The 20,947-nt window shown below is 37.7% G+C and overlaps 1 protein-coding gene across 7 annotated transcripts in view; it reads right to left on the reverse strand.

Moving 5' to 3' along the window:
* Positions 1-1,008: 1,008 nt before the first annotated feature.
* Positions 1,009-20,947, reverse strand: part of ATP11C (ATPase phospholipid transporting 11C) — a 169,022-nt gene continuing 149,083 nt past the window's right edge. For 3 of the 7 annotated variants that reach the window (XM_060292565.2, XM_060292568.2, XM_030844651.3), the window contains 6 exons: positions 20,763-20,898; positions 18,509-18,574; positions 16,205-16,308; positions 12,719-12,872; positions 6,230-6,334; positions 1,009-3,596 (listed from right to left, as the gene is read on the reverse strand). In XM_060292565.2, the coding sequence (XP_060148548.1) occupies positions 6,233-6,334; positions 12,719-12,872; positions 16,205-16,308; positions 18,509-18,574; positions 20,763-20,898 (562 nt within the window). In that variant the 3' untranslated portion in view covers positions 1,009-3,596; positions 6,230-6,232. Of the gene's footprint in view, positions 3,597-6,229; positions 6,335-7,010; positions 7,102-12,532; positions 12,600-12,718; positions 12,873-16,204; positions 16,309-18,508; positions 18,575-20,762; positions 20,899-20,947 lie in introns of those variants that run through there. The other 4 variants (XM_060292566.2, XM_030844653.3, XM_060292567.1 and 1 more) reach the window with 4 other exon arrangements.

A 20,947-nucleotide genomic window follows, 5' to 3' on the forward strand; every position in this document is an offset into this window, starting at 1 on the left:
GAAGGTAGAAAGAATCTAAGACATATCTATGAAAATTTGGTAAATGACAACTATTCATTGAAAATGTCAAAGCAACAACAAAACCCCTTAACAGAAAAATAGCAATGCATTCAGCTGACTAGCAAATGACATTTTACAAAGCAATTATGATATTTTACCTCATTTGATCACCCTTCACCCCCAAGACATCATTTTATAGGCGAGAAGAGGACTGAGAGGGGAATGGCTCCAAGTGGCAAAGCTGAAACTTAACTCAGGTCTTACCTCCAAATATAGCACATTTCCCACTTTACAACAACAAAAAAAGAGGAAATGCTCTAAATGTAGGTCAAAGACTAACAGGATTAAAAGACTACAAAAATATAGAGACTGAAGTGTAAAAACGTAATGAAACCAGCTACAGTGGAGACTTTAGTTTCTTAGAAGTCAAGGAGGGCAGGGTTTTTCAAGGAAAAGGACTTTCACAAGGCCTTAGATGCAGGCTGAGCAACGACACAGGGAAGGAAGGGGGATGGGGAGAGGGGGAGAGAGGTGTAGGGGAAGGGGAGCAAGGGACAGAAAGGTGTACGCACACACCTTTGGTGTAAACACACACACCTTTGGCGTAAACACACACTACTGTAAAATCTCTGTATCTCTGGGCACTTAAGAATCAAATGATTTCAATGGGATGCAGACAGGGACCATATATCGTACAACCTCCAATGAGTGAGCACTGCCAAGCACACAGCAGACTTTCAATACGTATTTGCTGATTTGGCTGGACTTTTACGTATGCAGCAACCAGATACAGACTTATTCAAAACTCCCACAAATATCGGAAACTCCCCAAATTAGGTATTGCCCTCAAGTGCTAGTTGAACGTATGCAGAAATGGTCAGTCATTTGTGAATTGTACAGGCAAAGAGGAAATTAGAAACGTATTGCCCATCACCAAATTGCTTCCATATTACTTTTACGTCAGACAGACCTTCCCAAAAAAGAGGCTAAAAATATCAATCATATCATATCAAAGTTTATTGATTACATCAAACAAAATTTCTGTAATGAAAAAGGCAAGTTGCATTCGTAAAAGATGGCATTCACATTCATTATAGAAAGCAAAAACGATGTAAAAAATTGCTGAAGTGAAAAATGTAATATTGCAGTCCCATTTTGCAAGCTGAAAAATGATTTTGTCAACACTTGCATAAAATCTACATTTATATACTGCATGTTATTAAAAAAATTCCATCACTAAATTATTATGGATTTTGCAAATTTAGGCTTGTATTTTATACTGCTGCTGGTGTAAATGTGGTAGATATGGAATTTATGTTTTCCGTTTCGTAGGTAACATCCTCAAACAGTGGAGGACAGCTGTGAAAACTACAAGGACGTTTTGTGGTTCGAAATTATTCAAATGATGGGTATATGATCCTATTATTACATTTTACCCCTTTCTCTGACACAAAATAAGGTGGTTAGATTGTAGTGATAGGAATACTGGATGGCTTACTTCAAGTTATTCCATCTGCTAACCCCACGCTAACCAATTGTTTTGCTCACTAATAAAATAAATATCTTTCAAAAAATAAAGTCAGGTCCCTCTCAAGGATCTAGGCCATGATATTACACATCACTGCCATCATGAATCTGAGCTGCAGTGTAATGTGTAGCTTATTAGACACAACTCTAAATCCCCCTTGTCTTTCTTCCAGGATGCAAGGAATTTCACATGCCACCAGTTATATTTCCACTACCCTAGATATTCTGATCATGTCAAATCTCCATGGTCTGCATTAAACAAGCCTCTCTAATTAAGGTCGGCTCTTTGTATTCACAGTCCTTATAATTCTTATGTAAAACAACAATAACAATACAGCAACAACTATAAAAACAAGAACAACAACAAAACATCGAAAACTTTCCTGGGTCTGATTTTTTAGCTCTTTGGAATAGGTAAAGAATATATTGACTTGGTTTTCAGCAGACTGCCCCAAATACTAGGCTACTAGAACACAGCACACTTAGGAAGGTGTGACGCCACCTAACAAAATACTCAAAAATAATACTGATATATGAGAACAAATGAAATAATGAAAAAGGGTCAGTAATGATGGAATGGTTTCTGACAACTGAAATTATGTCCTTTCTAAAATTTAAGAAAAATTACACCTAAACATTAACACAAAATATAAATGGAAGAATCAAATGTGCCATATGGACTTTATAAATACACTGGTATAGATTGAATCTAATACTTACTTCTCCAAATCAAGGTACAATAGAAACACTAATAGTACAGGCATGCCAGGAAGACAACCAAGAATGGAAACTGGTAAGAAAATACCTTTTAAAAGACCATTTCAATCTAGTAGTCAAATGTAGTCACTTATACCCAAAAAAAGCGTGTGTTTAATTTTAACATTTAATAAAGACACACCACATTTATATGTTTTAGGTGAACTCCTTAGGAGGTTAAAACCTCCCTCTAGTCCAGTAAGTCAAGGACTTTACCAAGGTGAATCTCGTGGTTTAGAGTTAGACCATTACTCTAGCCAAGTTTGCTGAGAGAGACAACATTCATGTTCAGAGTTGTGCCAGGGACCCTTCCTCCTCCCAAATCGGCAAGTTAAAAAAAAAAAAAGTGCTGCATATATGCACAGATGCAACCTCTTTCAAATAAAAACCATTAACAGTTTGAAATTAAGCTATTCTTCCTTCCTCTCCACAAAAAAATGATAAAAGACTGATGTTCAGAATGGCCTTTATTTTTATGTAACTGTGGTTCTGCCCATCTTGCCTCAGATCCCAGTAAAACTAATATTGGAAAAATCTATTATATCTTAACTATTTTGAGGAGCTCCTGATTGGAAATGCTTTCTTTTCAAATCTAGTAGCCTTACACTCATTAAGTGTAATCCAGAAGAACAAAAATAAATAATTTCTTTTGATTTTTGCAAAAATACCCAGGGTTAACATTCTTTCCACCTTTCAAGTTATTTTTTGGCAAGGATATTCTATCAAGACAAAATTAGCATGTGGGTGAACAGAAAGGATTAACTACTATCTGATGCACTGATTTAGTCCTCTTATATTTTCAAGTATTCCTTTCACATGTTGAAAAAAATAATTTAACATTATCATTCAGCAGGAACAAGAAATGTGATCTAAATTGCCTATTTCTTCTGCCAGGCAAAAAAAGTAATATTAGCAAAATCTATTCATTCCCATTGCATGACTTCTACTTTATACTATTGTATTTAGATCCATTCAGAGTTCATGGGTTAAAAGGGCACCCATTTGGTAGTTATTTTATTCTATCTAAAGCCAGAAATTCTAAATATTCTTGCTTTCAACCTTCATATAATTCATAACTTAGAGCTTTGGCCATAACGGCTACTTACAATAACTGTAAATGCTTAAGAGAGTCATTTGGTATCTTAGTGGACATTTACTCTGAACCTTAGACATAAGATAGTGGTTTAGTTTGTTGCATATCAAGTATCCTGAGATGATAACTTTTTGTAGTTGCTTCTTCATGCTTTCTTTTAGCTGTAACCACTGTCAATATGCTTGTAGGACAATAACATAGGCAGTTCAAGATTCGGATTCTGAAAGATTCAAAATACACAGAGTTAAAAGTTTTATCTTAATAATAATGTAAAACCACCTGTTCAGCATTTTCAAAAATAAATCAAGTAGTAAATTTTGTTATGAGAATGAATCAATTGTTTTAACAAAGCTGCCAAGTTTTATTCACATGCAGGGAAAGAAAAAGTGACACAATAACCAATTTTGAATCCTTTATTCATTTGTCAGCTGAATAGATTCAGACTTGCTTTTTGCTTTTGGATTGCTCCAGGGTTCTTTTAAGAACTTTTACCACTAGGACAGCAGAGGCTTAGCTCACTAAGATCCCTTCTAGTCTGTGAGGGACAGAAGGGACATGAAAACAGGGACATTTTATTTAACTTTCTATCTCTAGCACCTAGCCCAGTGTCTGGCGCACAGCAGATGCTCAGGACATGTTGAATGAATGCATCAACTGTTTTTTGGTTGTTAATTATGACAAAGTCTGAAGATACATTGTTTTGAAAGACTGTTATGAAAGTACTTTTCCTTTACTTAAAGAAACATGTTTCCTCTCTATAATATTGAAGTTAATTTTCTTTTTGGTAGATCATGTATCTATGAGTCAACTGACTCCTGTTTTTCTTATTCATCATCTTTTTAGAAAAGAAACCACAGAAATCTCCCTAAGAAATCTGTAGATTCTTCTTTGTCCTCTAAACACTATCACATGCTATGATCAGGATGGGGCATGATAGGGCAACTGATCAGTGAGTATAAATCAGCTATGTGGAGAAGTGGAAGTCCTACGTCAAGGGAGTCAACCTGACCCTTGATTCTCCACTCAAAAATCCAACTTTTTAAAACCTGAGTAGTGGAGGGCCTTAAGGGGTGTACTATTTTCTCCCCCTTTAGGTGCACCTTCCTTGCCATACTTGGACTAGAAGTTCTTTAGAATACCTTCCATTCCTTTTGATGTTCCATTTTCTCATATTATTTCTCCAGGTAGCAGGGTCAGGGTGACCCTAACCAAAATAAGGTTGCCATTCACATCGAGAACTTATAAAAGGAGTCAGGCAGTTCCCTTATCAACCAAGGGACAAACTCGGTGGCTAAACTAATTGCCAAATATTTTCCTTGGAGAAGAAATAATGTCACATGAAAATATATTCCTAGAAGAAATAACTACATTAAAAATAAAACAATCGTTTTTTGAAAAAAATTTCCTCAGTTGTGTTAGGCATTGTAGGAGTTAAGGCCCTGGAGAGGCCAAAAGCAGTAGCAGTGTCTGCTACCCAGCCTAGTCTCCCAAACCACAGACCAAGCTAAGGCAAGCAATCCAGGGGGATACAAAATTCACTGGAAACAGTATAGCTAAAATGCATCACACAGCTTAGGACAAGGCTATCTGGAACAAAATAGTCAAAGACTTTGAAGGCTACTGGGAAGCAGATTCATTACTGAGGGACAACATAAGCAGGTGAGTCACTCCAAATGGGTAAAAGGATGTATGTAGACTGAGACAAAATGAATTGGCTTCCAAAATAACACTGCAGATGCAGACTGTGATGAACAGTAGGAGATAGAAGAACCAATGGATTCAATCCATTAGCTCAATTTTTATTCTTTGCTGGAGGGTAGGGAAGTTGACAGATGATGAAAAAATGGGCCTATGAGGTGGACTCACAATTGTTAGCATCACAGCAAACTGACCTGCAACTGTCATTCATGATGATCATTAATTTTTATGTGGGCATGAAAGACAGCCCTGCCCTAAGCCATATAGAGTTGTTTCCAAGCTGACAAGCTTGTAAACCTCATTCATGAATTATTCTACATTCCCATGGATGGATAAAAGACCTTTAAAGGTCTAGGGTGACAGAGGCCCCTGCAGTGGGAAACAGAGTACACGTAGAGGAGTCATTCTGAGTTCAAGGATTCCTCCCATGGCATATCAATTCCTTCCAAATCTTTTTTTTGGGGGGGTAAATGAAACAATGTTATAAAATTAATTTACTCACTTTTGGAAAAATTATGAAGCATTCTATATGATTAGGCTAGCATCCCCCTGAATGGCTAGGAAAGGTTTTACCTCTGAAAGTTGAAACATTTAGCTTGAATAAAACTTGACACTACAAAAAGTGATTACAGTAGATTGGTTCATTAACATATACTTGGGGATCAGACATTTACAAGGACATTAAATATATACCTGGAAACACAGACACAGCACATGGAAGTACAAACACATTGAATTATTTTCACATAATTCCCAAAAGAACATGCAGTGCTAAAACTGACTTGATATTATACAGATGCAATTTTGGAATATTTATTTTCAGTTTTTCCAAATCATCTCTTAAAATCAAAATTATATTTCCTAATCAGTATTAACAAGCGTTTTCACGTGATGCCATGACAACATGCCCCTTATAAATTAAATATACTGTATTGCCCTTCAGTTCTGGAAAATGCCTAAAATTTTATTTGGGCAAATTTAAAATATGTATTCCTCCATATTCCAAGTAATGCATCTTTATATTTTTGCAAAGAATAGTATAAAGTTCACCACACCAACAGCAGAGAAAATTTAGAGAGTGATATTTTCATTTTTTCTTTATAATGCTGTTAATCTGTTTCTTTAAAGCCAGCCCGCTTGTTTAACACTAGGTACCTGTTACAATATATTAGATTCGTCTGAGAATGTTCGTAAAAGAAGAGGTCTGACTGAAGGTCTGGTGGATAATGAGTCAGATGCCTTTTTACAGCTCAGATTTCTCTGTAATAGTGAGGTAAAGATACTTAAAGCATTTGAAGATTGGTTAACCCACCTGGTGATAAAAATGTAGGAAGAAAAAAATAATTTCCTACAGACTACTCCTCTGGCCAAAAGTACAAATGATTACACTACAGCAAATGCGTAACATTTAAATGAATACATTTAAAGACCTAAGAAAGTCTCCAACTCCAGTTGAATTGTTTTCATGGTAGAAGAATACAGACATTAGTAGTACGTGGCAAACTTGGGTTTTTGAAATGACACTGGTTAAGTTATGTGGTTGATGAAGTCAGTATGGTTCGATTAGTAAACCTTACCATCCTTTTGGTGAACACCTCTGAGAGTTGTGCCGGTACTGTGAGTGTACTGAACAAAGAGAAATTTGTGCAAAACATTCCTGTCTTAGTGAACAGACTAGCTGTAACACACTGTGGCTTCTACTGCCACCAGGAACCAATGGGACTACAGACCTACAGTCCAAGTTTTTGAAAATCACTTTCTCTCCAGTGTGACAATTTGAGAAGGTGAACAAATGATTAAAGGAAAATGACAAAATATTCTTAAGTATCAATAGAAGATGTAAAGATGAGTCATGAGAATTTTTCATAAAGAATCAGAAAATGATGTCAAGCAAATGAGAATGCAAGCAAGTTGGTACATTAAGAAAGGAAATCACCTTATTCACTCCAAGAGAAACTGTGATTGCTGGAAGTTTGAGAAAGCATGAAGATAGTAGATGTTCCTGAGGAAGGGAGGCGTTTCGTTACCTTGTTCACAATTGCACAAAAGGTGGAAAATTGCAGTAGAAAAAAGAGAAATGCAGAAACCAAAAAGAAAAAAAAAAGTAAATATTCTCTGAAATGTAAGACATTTAAAAAGAAACCTTGAGAATTCGAAGTTGAAATGACGTTAGTTTTGAAGACGTTACTTTCTGAAGTAAAAGTAGAGCTAGAGTTAGGAATAGTCTATTATATGAGCAAACTACTATTTCTCTGTATAGCAATTAAAATTTTTTTTCTTAATGGGAAAATTGACTATTTTGAATAAAGTAATTTAAAAATATGTTTCTCATTGAAATAAAGCTCATCTCTAATCATTAACTCAGTAGCTTACACTGTTCAAAATCCACTGGTCAGAGAGCTAGGCTGAGGGTCCATCACCAGTCTATACTGAAGTAACTGTCTCCCCTATCCAATTGCATAGATGGAATATGAAGGGACTGACTGCCCTTGGGCAGTTCCAGGTTAAAAACCTAATCAAAACTAACATAATGGAAAAACTGTTGGCGAAACCACACTTCAGTGCCGTTTACCTCTGAACCAATCTTTAACTTCCTTTATTCTAACGTAATTTGATCAGTTTCCCCCTTTTCTCCTATAGAGACTCTTTAAAAGCGTTGGCTGAAGAGCTATGAATTTTTCCTTTAAAACACTTAGAAAAAGTAAAAATCGATAACTTACAGTTTAATCAGAAAACCTAAGAGGCTAGTTTTATTTTTTCTTATTCTGTGCCTGAAGCTATAGGCTAATTTATAGACTTGGTTTTGGTATTGCTCAAGCAAAACAGAAGATGAGTGGTCAACTATGTGGATGAGCTTAATGATTCTGCTAATCAAGATTACCCATATTATCTCCTTAGCAGCTAATGGAAATACGCTTACAAAAAGAAACCAGCTAAAGTAACACATATATCTAACAGAGTCTAATAAACATTTATACTTCTAAAGGCAAATATTTTTATTTATTCATATATATTTTAACATAACTACATTTTTTCCTGTTCACATTTTACCTTAAATACAGTTGGTGACATGTTGGTAACATGCAAATTACCAATTGATAAAGCTAGAGAAATAAATATTTCGTTTCTGAGAAAAAAATTTTAAATTGCTCTGTCTTCTATTTTGTGGGCAAAAACCTTGCAACAAGATTAACATGATACCAAATCACCCACCCTGTGTTTAAAATACAAGCCCATCTATTTAAGACTGTAACTGAAACACATTTTGGTGTGCTCAAAACCTTGTTCCCAACGGTCAGAGATAAAAGTATTTCTAAGAAGTAGACATTTTAGGGGTTAATAGGTTACTTTATAAAGGAAAACAAAAGAAATATGAAAGTACAGAAGGCAGCAGAGAGCATGGAAAGATTAAAGCAATAAAAAAACTGGTACAGCTAGCAACTGGTTGGGGGAGGGTGAGAAGGATGGGAGATAATTAAAACAGTATGAAATTTCCACATTCCTTTGCAGTCATCTAGAGAGCTTTGACTCTGGCTCAAGTAGCAGTTTGTCAGAGGCCAATGCATAAAGGTCCACCTCAACAGCCACGATGTTAGGATTCAACTTTATATTTGTCTAATTTAGATGACAGGACTGTTACCCTTAGAACTCTTGGTTCTATGTGACACTGTCAGGATTGCAACAGTAATCGTCATTGTCACCATTGTTATTATAAGGATAAATTGTATTCTCCAAAGTGCTTTCTCTGGGAATTTTGCTCAGACACCTGACATTCTTCCTTTTCCTGTCTTCCACTCTGAAAGAGCTCCCTGCGTAATGGAATGTTTCCTCTTGTTTGTGCAGACCTCACATGCAAGGTATGGCCATGTTGCTGGGTCCATTCTCATTAGATTATAGTGTTTCCATGTCTACTAGGCAAAGTCAAGCCTCCTTTAGATCATGGTGGTTTACACGGGAAAACTTTACGTAAAGATATGTGGAAAATTCCTCTGCTGGAAATGGGAACTGGTATTTACCAGTTGGCCAGAAGGTCCAGGTGTATTTCACTGATTAAGAGACAGCCCAAGAAATGTGCTTAAGAGGGGACACAGCTTTTTGAAATACCAAAATCCTAAACTTTAAATTTCCTTTAAAGTGTTATCTGCTGTACCACTGTTCAGTGCTCCATGATAGTTTCATCATACGCTTGTCAGCAGCATGGCGATGAGGCTTTGTCAGTTCATAAGCTAAAGAAAAGTCCTATGATCCTTAATGATGGGACTTTAGCTCAAGAATTAACTACATTGCTGAAAATAAGGGTGTGAAAATATTTACCCCTGAGTTAAATGAGTGGGGGAACCTATTTTCGAAGAGAGAATTCTTTCTAATGCTAATATCATGACAGAACGCAGCTGTGGTGGAGGCTTCTGGAGGTAGTGACTTGGACCTTGAAATAGCCCAGCTGTGTTACAACAAGCCATAGTATTGAATCTACTGTTCTGTTTATACCTGCTTACAGAAGTGTTCCAAATAAGTCCCCTCTATAACTCAACTAGAGTGAGAGCTCCTTGTGAGAGGGAGCTACATCTGCTTCTCCTCTGAATGATTACCACCTAGTACAGCAGCTAGCTTACAGTCGACCCTCGGGCAATGTGTGCTGAACTGAATAGAATTCAACAGAAGGCTGCTTCTATAATTGTTGGATGTAAATGGTTTAGCTTCTTTCTCAAATGCCGTAGACATTTTCTCTATCCACTGCTGAGTCCCCTTCTTAAAGCAGCCGCCTAGACTCACAGGAGGATAGCACTGGCAGTCTACTTACCACAGGCATTTCTGGCTCTACATGCGAAGGATCCCTAGCTTACTGGATGAAGTCAGGGGGATCTTCTACCTCTAGCTCGGGACACACGCGAGCTAATCCCCATTAGGGATTCAGTCAGGTATGAGGCTGACCCGGTGTAAAAGAGTCCTTTGCGTTTCTTTACAATGAGGCCAATGTCTTAGCAAGGGATATTGAACAAAGTAGGAAGTCACCCAGGATGCCAGACTGTTGGTCATTAAAATACTCTTTTCTCCTTTATCTTAGAAGTGGCCTCTGCCTCTTTGATGTGGCCAACTAGAGCCTTGTGTAAACAGATGTGACTTATCAGAGTAGTCATAGCTGCCATGTTTCAGTTGGCCTTTATGCATTCATATGCACTACTTTGCTCTTGCATTTTCTCACAAGGGGAAAAAAAGAAAAAAGAAAAAAAAAAAAGGCAGTGCTGCTGAGTGCCCACAATGTTTTGTCTCATCTGCAAGTCTCACAATCCCATAGAGTCTGAAAAACCATCTAGCCTTTCAGACTCTGGATGTAAAGAGAGATGTTCATCAGTAGGTGGTTCAACACATGTTCACTGGTTCAATGACGATAGGAATAAATGAATGAATGAGTGAACGAATGAAGGTGATTATGGAAATTCTCCTGGTTGTTCTAGCATATCAGCATGCCAAGCTACAGTACAGACACTGGAATTCCTCCTATCATGGACATAATCCATGGCAAACAAATCTCATGCTAAACCCTGGAAACATTCTACACTGCTAAGTAAAAAGGGCCGCAGTCCCAGAACTCCATGCTTTCGTTCAACAGAAGTTTGGAATCTGCTGTTTGTGCGGAAAGAAAATGTTCTAAGTCTTTATCTGTGACTACCTTGTAGCATCTCTCCATTTAACTTATATAAAAACATTTAAAATATTTAGTAGCCATTTAATTTATATAAAAGTCACCTCCAGGGCTTCCGTGGTGGCGCAGTGGTTGAGAGTCCACCTGCCGATGCAGGGGACACGGGTTCGTGCCCCGGTCCGGGAAGATCCCACATGCCGCGGAGCGGCTGGGCCCGTGAGCCATGGCCGCTGAGCCTGCGCGTCCGGAGCCTGTGCTCCGCAACGGGAGAGGCCACAACAGTGAGAGGCCCGCGTACCAAAAAAAAAAAGTCACCTCCAGCTAGTGTCTAATTTTTTTTTTAAAGGGCTTAAGGAAGAGAATAAGATGATATGTTTGAAGGTTTTGATTTCTGAGATTTTTGTCTCATCTTTACAGCATGAAGCTGGGTGTGAGCCATTATTTAGCATGAGCTCCATTACCCCAAATAAGAAAAACATCGAGGAACTCCTCAAAGTGTACTCCCAAATAAGGAGATCCTTCCTAGACAAATCTCTATTACAACAAGGCACCAAAAGATTTCTTACTGTGACATTTTCTGTTTGGCTTCATGCAAATTGCCACTTGAGCCATTCTGGGAGGAACCTGTTTTATCCCTGTTCAACTGGTATTAAAGGTATAATCAGACAAGTAAATGCCACTTTTCCATTCTAAGACTAAACACCAGGCTGGAGGGAGTTAGTGGGGGGTCTACCGGAAGGATTAGAGAGAGATTAAGGCAGTCTTAGGTTAACGTTACTGTGTGCAGTTCCACCCATAAGGCATGCAGAAGCAGGGAGTTAAGGCCAGTTCTGACCACCTAACTATATAGTGATTGGGCCGTGTATAGCAAGAATCAATGTGGCTTATGCCACTGATAATCTACTGCTTTTGAGTGGGGCTGAAGCTCCTCTCTTATACATCTAATCACTGAAGATTTTCCCACTATAATCATTTTAGTTCCCTATTCTGCATGATGCCAGCCACTGGAATCAATCAATAGGAAAAAAAAAAAAAAAAATCAAGGCAAGCCAGTTTTGTGGCTAAAATGGTTGGCAAATTTAATGAAATAGATCAGGTAGATATAGCTTAGTCTACTTCTTGAAAATATTGCCTTGGAGGGGCTACAAGATCTAATTGGTGTCAATACGATCGAAACAGGGTTTTGTTTGGCAAAATGAGCTAGTGTTGGTAGGAATATGACATATTTAATTAACATGTTGGTCAAAATTTGCCAGAAGTTTTATTTTCAAGGCTAATCTATCCCTTTCAGTTTAAAGGCTTTTTCAGAAAGGCTCAAAAGATATCAGACAATGCAGGGCCAAGCGATTAGGCTGACAGAGGGTAATAACTTCTCATTCCCGCAAAAAATTTACCATATAAGCAGCAAAAATAAAAACACACTCATAAAACAATCTCGAATTTTTACAAGTGTGTTCAAGAGGGGAAGGATGTAGAAACCACATCCAAGGAATTCTCTTTGGTTCAAATATACTGCTGGACAGACAGGGCTAGAAGCAACACAGAGATTAAGCAGCACTATAATTAAAGGAAGGGGAAAGGTTTGAAAGAGGCAAATTGGGATTATCAACTAAAAAAAAAAATCTGCAAACAACCCATGGGGAAATTTCTAAGGTTAAAGCTGGAATGTTGGTGTGGAAATTCCCAGTGTGAAAATTCTAGGTTAAATTAAAAAAAAATCATTTTTTTCTGTTTAAAATTCCATATGGAGCATATGAGATACTCCATATGGATTGCTAAAGGTCACATAGAACACTATTAAGGAATCTACTTACCACCTGCATTGGATAACGAAGTTTTTTACTATACTTTTTATGCAGAAGAGGAAATTAAGTGATGAACCTGTAAGGAGGGGTTTAACATGCTGTAACTAATGCAATTCTCTAAATAAAGTTTTTAGTTCACGGCAGATATTGAAGCCCCTTCCAAAAATCAGGTGGTAATATAAACTTAGTTCTTACCCTGGCACTTCTTCTTCTTACATTCTTTAATACTATCAGGAGAATCTCAGGGAAAAGGCTGATAAATATTAGAAGAACTATGGCCAACCATGTGGATACAGAAGACAGCATTTGAGCAAATACAAAATACATTCTCTGTTGTTTGAGAAAAGGCCTAGAGTGGAAAGAAAATACATAATGGAAAAACAAATCAGTTCCTGTTATATGAAACAGTAGTGTAACTGAAACTTTTGTATTTAAAAGGAATCCTTGTTACGTACATTAATAAAAATAATTTTCTTTAGGACGACCCAGAAGTAGTAAACCGATTTCATTTACTAAATGTTTAGAAAGGAAAGGAATGATAATCAAAGGGGAAAAAAGATGCTAAAATGCATTTGGCTTGAAAACAACTAAGCGATCAATTTTAAAGCTGCCAACTGGAGAACATTTATTTGCATTAGAAAATGCTGGAGGGCTTCCCTGGTGGTGCAGTGGTTAAGAATCCGCCTGCCAATGCAGGGGACAAGGGTTTGAGCCCTGGTCCGGGAAGATCCCACATGCTGCAGAGCAACTAAGCCTGTGCACCACAACTACTGAGCCTGCACTCTAGAGCCCGTGAGCCACAACTCCTGAGCCCGCACGCCACAACTACTGAAGCCCACGCGCCTAGAGCCCGTGCTCCGTGACAAGAGAAGCCACCGCAATGGGAAGTCCACGCGCCGCAACGAAGAGTAGCCCCCGCTCGCCACAACTAGAGAAAGCCCGCGCAGCAGCAACGAAGACCTAATGCAGCCAAAAATAAATAAAATAAAATAAAATAATAAAAAAAAAGAAAATGCTGGAGCTTCAGAGATATTCATGAGAAATGATGATTAATTTTTATGCTAACAAACATTTTACTTCCTTGGCTGTTTTTTTAATATAAGAAAGGATTTCTGGTCTACATTTGGAAATTTAAAAGACATTTTTATTACCACTCCCCACCCCCCGCCCACAAAACCCCTATGTAAACATAACAAGCACTGTAGAGATTTTCTCTCTCGAATGGGAGGAATCTACCATTCTCATCCACAAATATATATTGAGTACGAGTGTGTGCCAAGTAGGTTGACAGAAGAATATTGCTAATCACACATTAAGCCTTGGGGTCCAGAAATCCAGGAGAACGCCTCATTCTGCAGGGTTCAGTCTTCCACTGAACTGTTAGGCGACCACTGAGAAGTCCAGCCAGTTTCCCTTCCCTGCCGGAGCTGAACCACAGAGAGCCTCACTAGGCTAGGATGAACGTTGTCTGAAGCTGAGGGGCAGGAAGTGCAAAGCAGCTGCTCAAGGTTGGGGTATACATCAGACTGTCCTTGGATGAGGAGCCTTAGGTAGATAAGTGGTTGGTGCCATTGAGTAGATCACAAATAGTGCTCACTGAAGATAAACTGGTTTCTCATTTACACATTCATGTTTGTGCACTCTCATGTAACATGATAAAATCAAGCTCGTGGCTCTACACAGCTGAGGACTAGACTGTGGAATATATGTGGAATAGATTGTGAGCACAATAGTGAGGTGGAGAAACTTATGAGGTCCAGGCTAAACAAGTTTTCTAGGGTTCCTACCATAAAGAAAAGATTTCTACAGAGCTCTATTCCCACTCTAATTCAGAAGGGCACCCTGACTAATCTTCTAGGCAGTTAACTGAGGCACAATAAGGGTCCAGCAGACAATTGACACCTAGTCGTCACAGGGTATTCTTTTGCACAGTACCCTCTCTGTGATTAAAAGCTCCACATTTTTCTTTTTGATTTTGATGGCATCTATGGAGTTTTGCAGAGGAGCAGTAAAAAACAAAAATTATTATTCCTGGATGGGGTTTGGGGATCAGAAATCATCATTCTCACTGCCCATCCCCAAAGAGGGGTGAGTCACAATGCCTCAGGGCTGAGCATGTCTGGAGATTAGCTGCAATCAGCATTCAGCTGAAGTATTACAGTTTCTAGTCACATTTTCTTGGTTGCTTTATAATATAAATTTTATATTCATGTAGTAGCTCAACTCACACAGGTCTACTTAAGGATAGCACTATAGGCAACAAAATAAAACAGATTTATTAACATTTCATTTTTAGTAACCATCTCTAATGAATAGAAACAGGTGTGACAATATCTTAAATCATTTAAAGGATTTATGTTAATTAATAAGGAATAGTCTGGAAAGAGTGAGAAACTTTAGTTTGCTAGAAACATTTCATTCTTGTGGAAATTTTGCATAATTAGTTCAGATACTGATTACACAGGTTCCTAGACAGAATTATGACCTTACAATTGTGTATTGTGTATTTGGTTAATCAACTTTGATTCATTTGTATATTATTAAAGAAAACAGACTTCCTTCAGCTTCACTGCTTCAATAATTATTTATATAGGTGTCAAATAAATGCTGTAATTATACTTTCTGAAGCTGCTATTTCCATAAGTGATTAGGTTGTCCGTATTTTTATTTCTTCAGGCTTTTATTTTAAAAAGCTTTCCAAAACAGTAAGAGTTTCTTCTAATTAAGTCTCAAGGGACATAAACATGATCCCCACATCTCTGTGATAATATGGACTGTTTTGTACGTATGATTTTGCTCAAACCAGTGAAAATATGTACTCCTAGAATCTTACCCTATGGCTTACTCTAGTCCTGGTCTCTGCTGCTGGCATCCTTGTCAGGGGAAGTCACCAATTAATGAAAACTGTGATATTAAAAAACAAAATATAGGCCTCTGGGAGTAAGGAAAGGAGATGAAAATCTAACTTATTTTCATTCCTTATAACTCTCCCAATCACAGCTTATGTGCCCCTCACTGGACTCTAGTCTCCTTGAGGCAGGGGTACAGGCTATTCATTTCTGTATCCCATAGAGTGCCTCACACAAAACAGATTCTGAATAAACATCTACTGAACCAAGATGAACAGAATGAACTTTAAATCCAAGCTAGAGAGTCTACCTTTACCTCCCCCAAAACAATGGGACGGTGATTTCAAATATAACCCTCTGAGTATTAAGTGATATATATTCTATCTCTTGAGCACATCTGTAGTGACAAGAAGGAGAGTAATATACCATAAAGAGAGAACAGGGTCCAAATGGATAATACTGTATCTATTGGCCACTATATTGTGTAGAAACTTCATAGGATGAGTATTTCTACTGGAAATCACATGGGAGGTCATGCTAGAAATTAGTTTCGTTTCACAGAGAGATGTTTACACACCTTCAGGTCGGAAGATTTGGACAGGGGCTACCAGAAGGGAGGTCTTTTGAGTAACTGGTGCAGTCTATATACTTGCATTTGAAATCTTACCTGAAATAGCAGCATTACTGGCTAGAAGTAACTTCCAGTCCATTAATATTGAAGACTTGCCATCTTATATAATCAAAACTTTAAAAGTATAATTAATGTTTGCATATACAATGTACCTATATATGTATTTTGTTATTTACGTATTACACACGTACAGTAGCTTACCATATAATTCCTCCCCAGAAGAATGAGAAAAATACATAAAATGCTAAAGAACCCCAAATCACAAAGTGGTTTATCCATGTCCAGAAACGAGTATCCAAGGCGAGCTGAAAGGATACAACACAAGAGATTTCATGATGAGTACAAACTGTACCAGGCCGTATCTGATGGTATTTGACAACTTATACACAATATGATACCTGTGGGAGGATCTAGCTTGGGCCAGGCAACCAGAAGAGAATGGCACTAGAAGAACAGAACCCAGACTTTTCAAAGAGCTCTGCCCTCAGGCATTTAGACTCTAGGAGTACAGGCATGGAGGTGTGGTCAAGCAAGTACAGCTGCAGATGCCTCACTACTGAAGGAAGGGCAAGGAATGAGGTAATGGTAACATCCCAGAGACTGGAGCCCCGCGTCTTTAAGTGGTGGCGGTCAGGGAGCTGACGGCAAAAGGAGAAGGCCTGGCTGGTGGAGGCAGGCATACTGAAAAGCAGGAGGAGAGGGAGAGAGTAGCTAGGAAGAGAAGACAAACTACACAAAGGAGTCGTGAGAGCTCAAACACAACAGATGAGGGTTACTAAATGCAAAGGCAACTAGCTCTACACGTCAGGCATCATGGAGCCATGGACTGTGGGGTCTATGTAGTGTGCAATTTTTCAATTGCAAAGTCGGTATCTACTCCATTAAATTAATAACATTTTCAGTTGCCTTAGATTTTAATCCTCTCATGTTTCTTCCAGGGCTGCTTGTTTCTTCAGATTGTGGCACCTGGGATTTTCAAATGCAATCTAAAAATAAAAAGTATGGTCCACTCTGCTTGCTTAAAATTTCTGGGCCACATGGCCTAATATCCAGGGCATTTAATTTCTGAAGAGGAGGTGGTGTTTGTTTTGTTACTTGCTGTGACACCCTGCTCCTCAGCAATCTGTTAACAGTTGCTCACTTATAAACAGGATACTGATAACATTGTCTTGAATTTCCAGCCTCTGGCTGCTAGGGAACATGCCACAGTAATACCCATGCAGAGAAGAGGGAGTGGATGGATATTGAGGGACAGGTGAAAGTTGCTGCAGCAAGGCCAACTTTAGCTATGAAGGGTGCTTGGAAGCCCTGGGGCCATGTGCAAGGCCAGGGGTAAAAAAGGGTGGGGAGGATTCCCTTTCAAATTATGATCCTATGAGACATAATAGTAAATAACAACTAGCATCTATTGTACTGAGCACATTCTATGTGCCAGACCCCATTCTAACTGCTTTATATGTATTCACTAATTGACTTCTCACAAAAAAAATCCTAAGAGAGGTGGGTGGTACTTTTATCTCCATTTTATAGAAGAGGAAATGTAAGTACTGAGAAACGAGGTCACTTGCCCAAGGACATCCAGATAGTAAGTGGCTAAACTGAGATGAATTGTAACATTTTCTTTTGCAGTCCTAAAATATTACTGAAATAGTAGATGAATAATGCAAACATGTTAGTTGTATTCGGTACGAGAAATGAAGCAGGTATAAAAATTCAGAGGGGAAATGATTAGAGGTCCTTTGTCATTTATACTTCTGAATTCTAATTCTGGCCACTGGGCATACTGGAATTCATTTAAAGGTACTCATTCCTGAACCCCATGTGAGGTGTTTATTACTGGAATGATCAAAATAATTTTAATTATACCTTCAACTATAAGGGAGTCCCAACTCATGAACCTCAAGGGTAGTATTCAGAACGCAGCATTATTACATGGCTGCAGGTTAATGCCAATGATTTTGTCAAAACTGCCTTTGTTGTATGTTACCTGCTGTATATTCTTATGCATTTCATCACAAATACGGGTAAATTTCAGTGATGAATACATTATACAAAACGTCATCACTACCAAGCTCTTTCGCACACATATCTTGCTCATGGACACCTATATTCAACTGTCTTAAGTACCCAAATTCCTTTAAGGACTGGCATTCTTAAACAGATATATAACTTAAAAAATATTCAAGTACTTAACATGGAAACACACACATACACACAGCCCATTTATATACCACTTAACATCTCAAAAATAGCAGGAAAGAAGGAACAGATTTCCAATATAAGTATGGCGTATTAAAAAAAAGAGGATAGGCAATATACTGGAAAAAATGGATCACAAATAGTATATAAATGTCCAAATCTCTAATATCACACATAACTTTAGTAAGCATTCAGACTTGAATAACAACTCGCAGTAAAAATAAAGATTAGAAGACAAAAAAGATATAAGACCAGAAAGTATTATAAAAATGGTGTTAAATATATTTGAATAAATAAAAATCTAACCTTCAGAGTTACGGTGAATACTAAGACTGTAAAAACAATGGTTCCAAAAGTCCAGTTTCCATATACCTGAAAAACATTCAACAATTACGTGTACCATGAATATACAAGCTTGCTTAAAAAAAATAAACAGCCAAGTTTAATCTTGAGTGTAATTGCCAAAGATTTTTGTATAAATTGTTTAGGGAAATATCTGCTCAAAAGATCAGGCCAAAATGCTGGCTTTTACTGTGAGCCTAAATTTTCTTGGAGAGCTATACCACATGTGTGGTTGGTAGGGTTTATTTCGTGATTCCATGAAGCATAAAACAGGGAACACACTGGTGTGATACAGGCAGGAAAAACCCTATTCCACTAACAGTAACGTTCATAAAAACAAGTCATTTGGATGGCTCCTGTATCTAAAGAGTTTGATATAGGCTTTTCCTATAATATAGATCTAAAGATCTCTATGTATAAATAAAGACTAATTTGCAGACAAATGAACTCACATTTTAAAAATAGAGTATATGATGACAGAGGGTAACTAGACTTACTTTGGTGACCATTCAGTACATAGAAATATCGAATCCTTATGTTATATACCTGAAACTAATATAATGTTATATGTCAATTATGTCTCAATAAAAAACAAATAAAATAGAGTCTAATTTTGTGGCTGTAAATATTAGAGTTGTCAGAATGTGCACATCAAAGAAAAGCAGATACCATGTATATAAACCCAAACGATGGCAATGAATGGCACATATGCTTACCAAACGCTGTCAAGATCTGAATGCATAACATTAAAACAGAAAATGAAATGTAAAAGGTTTTAAAAAAATAAAAACAAAAATTAAGGTTAATAGCAAAAAAAGGATTTGATCAAATCGTACATGGTGTTATATTTAATTGCTGATAGTAGTCCTTATACTTATTGTAATTTTAGCAAACAATATACAATAAAATCTAATTCATTTGGACTTCATGAACTCAAAATGAGTGATGACTTGGACACAGGGTGGGTTGAGGCTCCCCATGCACCACCAGTAGACTTTGCTGAGCAAATGAACCATGTCAATAGAATTGCAGGAGGGTACAGTCAGCTCTATACAATTTATGTGGCAAATAAATACAAAATAAAAAGTTGGAGTTACAGAATCAGTCATAAAGCTGAAGGGACCTGAGAAATCATAAAATCGAATTTCTTCTTCTTACTGTTGGGTAAAGGTGACTTGGAAAACTGAAGGGACTGGCCCGAGGATGCACAGAGAGATTTAGTAGGGCCGTCTCCCTGGCAAATGCTACATGTGTCTACTCTAAAGTACTAGATCTGTATTTCCTCAGCAGTTACTCAGTGATTAATAATTTTAATGGATTCATACTAAACTGATTTCTGTTAGTCCAAATTAGAGAGGTTCTAATTGTAGTACCTAATTTCAAAGTATCATTCAAATTCACTGAGCCTATCACTTCTGTAACAGATGTTGACTGTCTCGGCTCTAGACATAGTCAGTGTACTCATAAAGTCTTTTTGAACCTTTGCTTTGCTTCATATGATTATAACCAATGAATGACCATAAAAGAGGAAGCCCAGAAATAGCAAAGAACATAGTGAAAGCAGCAAGCAAGGTGGTGGGTTTGATTTTCCACTGTGTGGCTGCTGGAAGACCTCACCCCATTGGCAATTCTCTCCTAGAGCACAGCCAGGGCAAAATCACCCCAATGCAGATGCTGACCTATGTAGTCGCTGGCTGGGAAGATACTGGCAGGATCTGTGTAGCCTTTCTGGAAAACACTATGCTCCCATGTGGAAAGGAAGGAGGAAGAGAAGGGAATTCCCTAATTATTGGGCAAATACTGCAAACATACGGCAGCTACCCCCTTCCACTCTAAGCATGGAAGGCCACTATGAGTAAGAACTGAGTAGGGACAGACACTTCTTTTAAAACAGGAAAAGCCTTGCTCACATCAAAGTGTATGGGTCTAAAGTCTGAAATCCCAAGAACTCTGTTCATCTAGTAAAATTACAGCCAAGTTAAGCTTCCAGAGGTTTGCACATAAGCTGTCTAGTTAGCCGTGCATGCAGGAAGTGATTTCTCACTTCAACACTTCTATTGTTCTAAGGACACTGTGAGAACTAAATACCATACCTTTAGAAAAATAATTTGCAAAATGATTACAGCTAGAGTATGTGTATGATAGATCCAGTGCCTATGGAAAAAAATTAAGCCATGCTTGTAATACTAAAAGATGTAATGATGTTTTTCTTTTTTACCTTTGCATTTTCTTCTAAGGATGAAGTCTGAAAAAGAAAATAAGTCCCAAAGAAGAACACTGTTCCTTCAAATGCAGCCAGAAATGTCCAATATAAGAAGGGGCCCAACTGTAGCATGGCATTTCCAGAAATTTTCCTATTGAGAAATGGGAAGAAACACAAGTTAATGAATCTCTGTAGGCTGT

This window comes from Globicephala melas, chromosome X (assembly GCF_963455315.2).
Source record: "Globicephala melas chromosome X, mGloMel1.2, whole genome shotgun sequence".
Lineage (NCBI taxonomy): Eukaryota > Metazoa > Chordata > Mammalia > Artiodactyla > Delphinidae > Globicephala > Globicephala melas.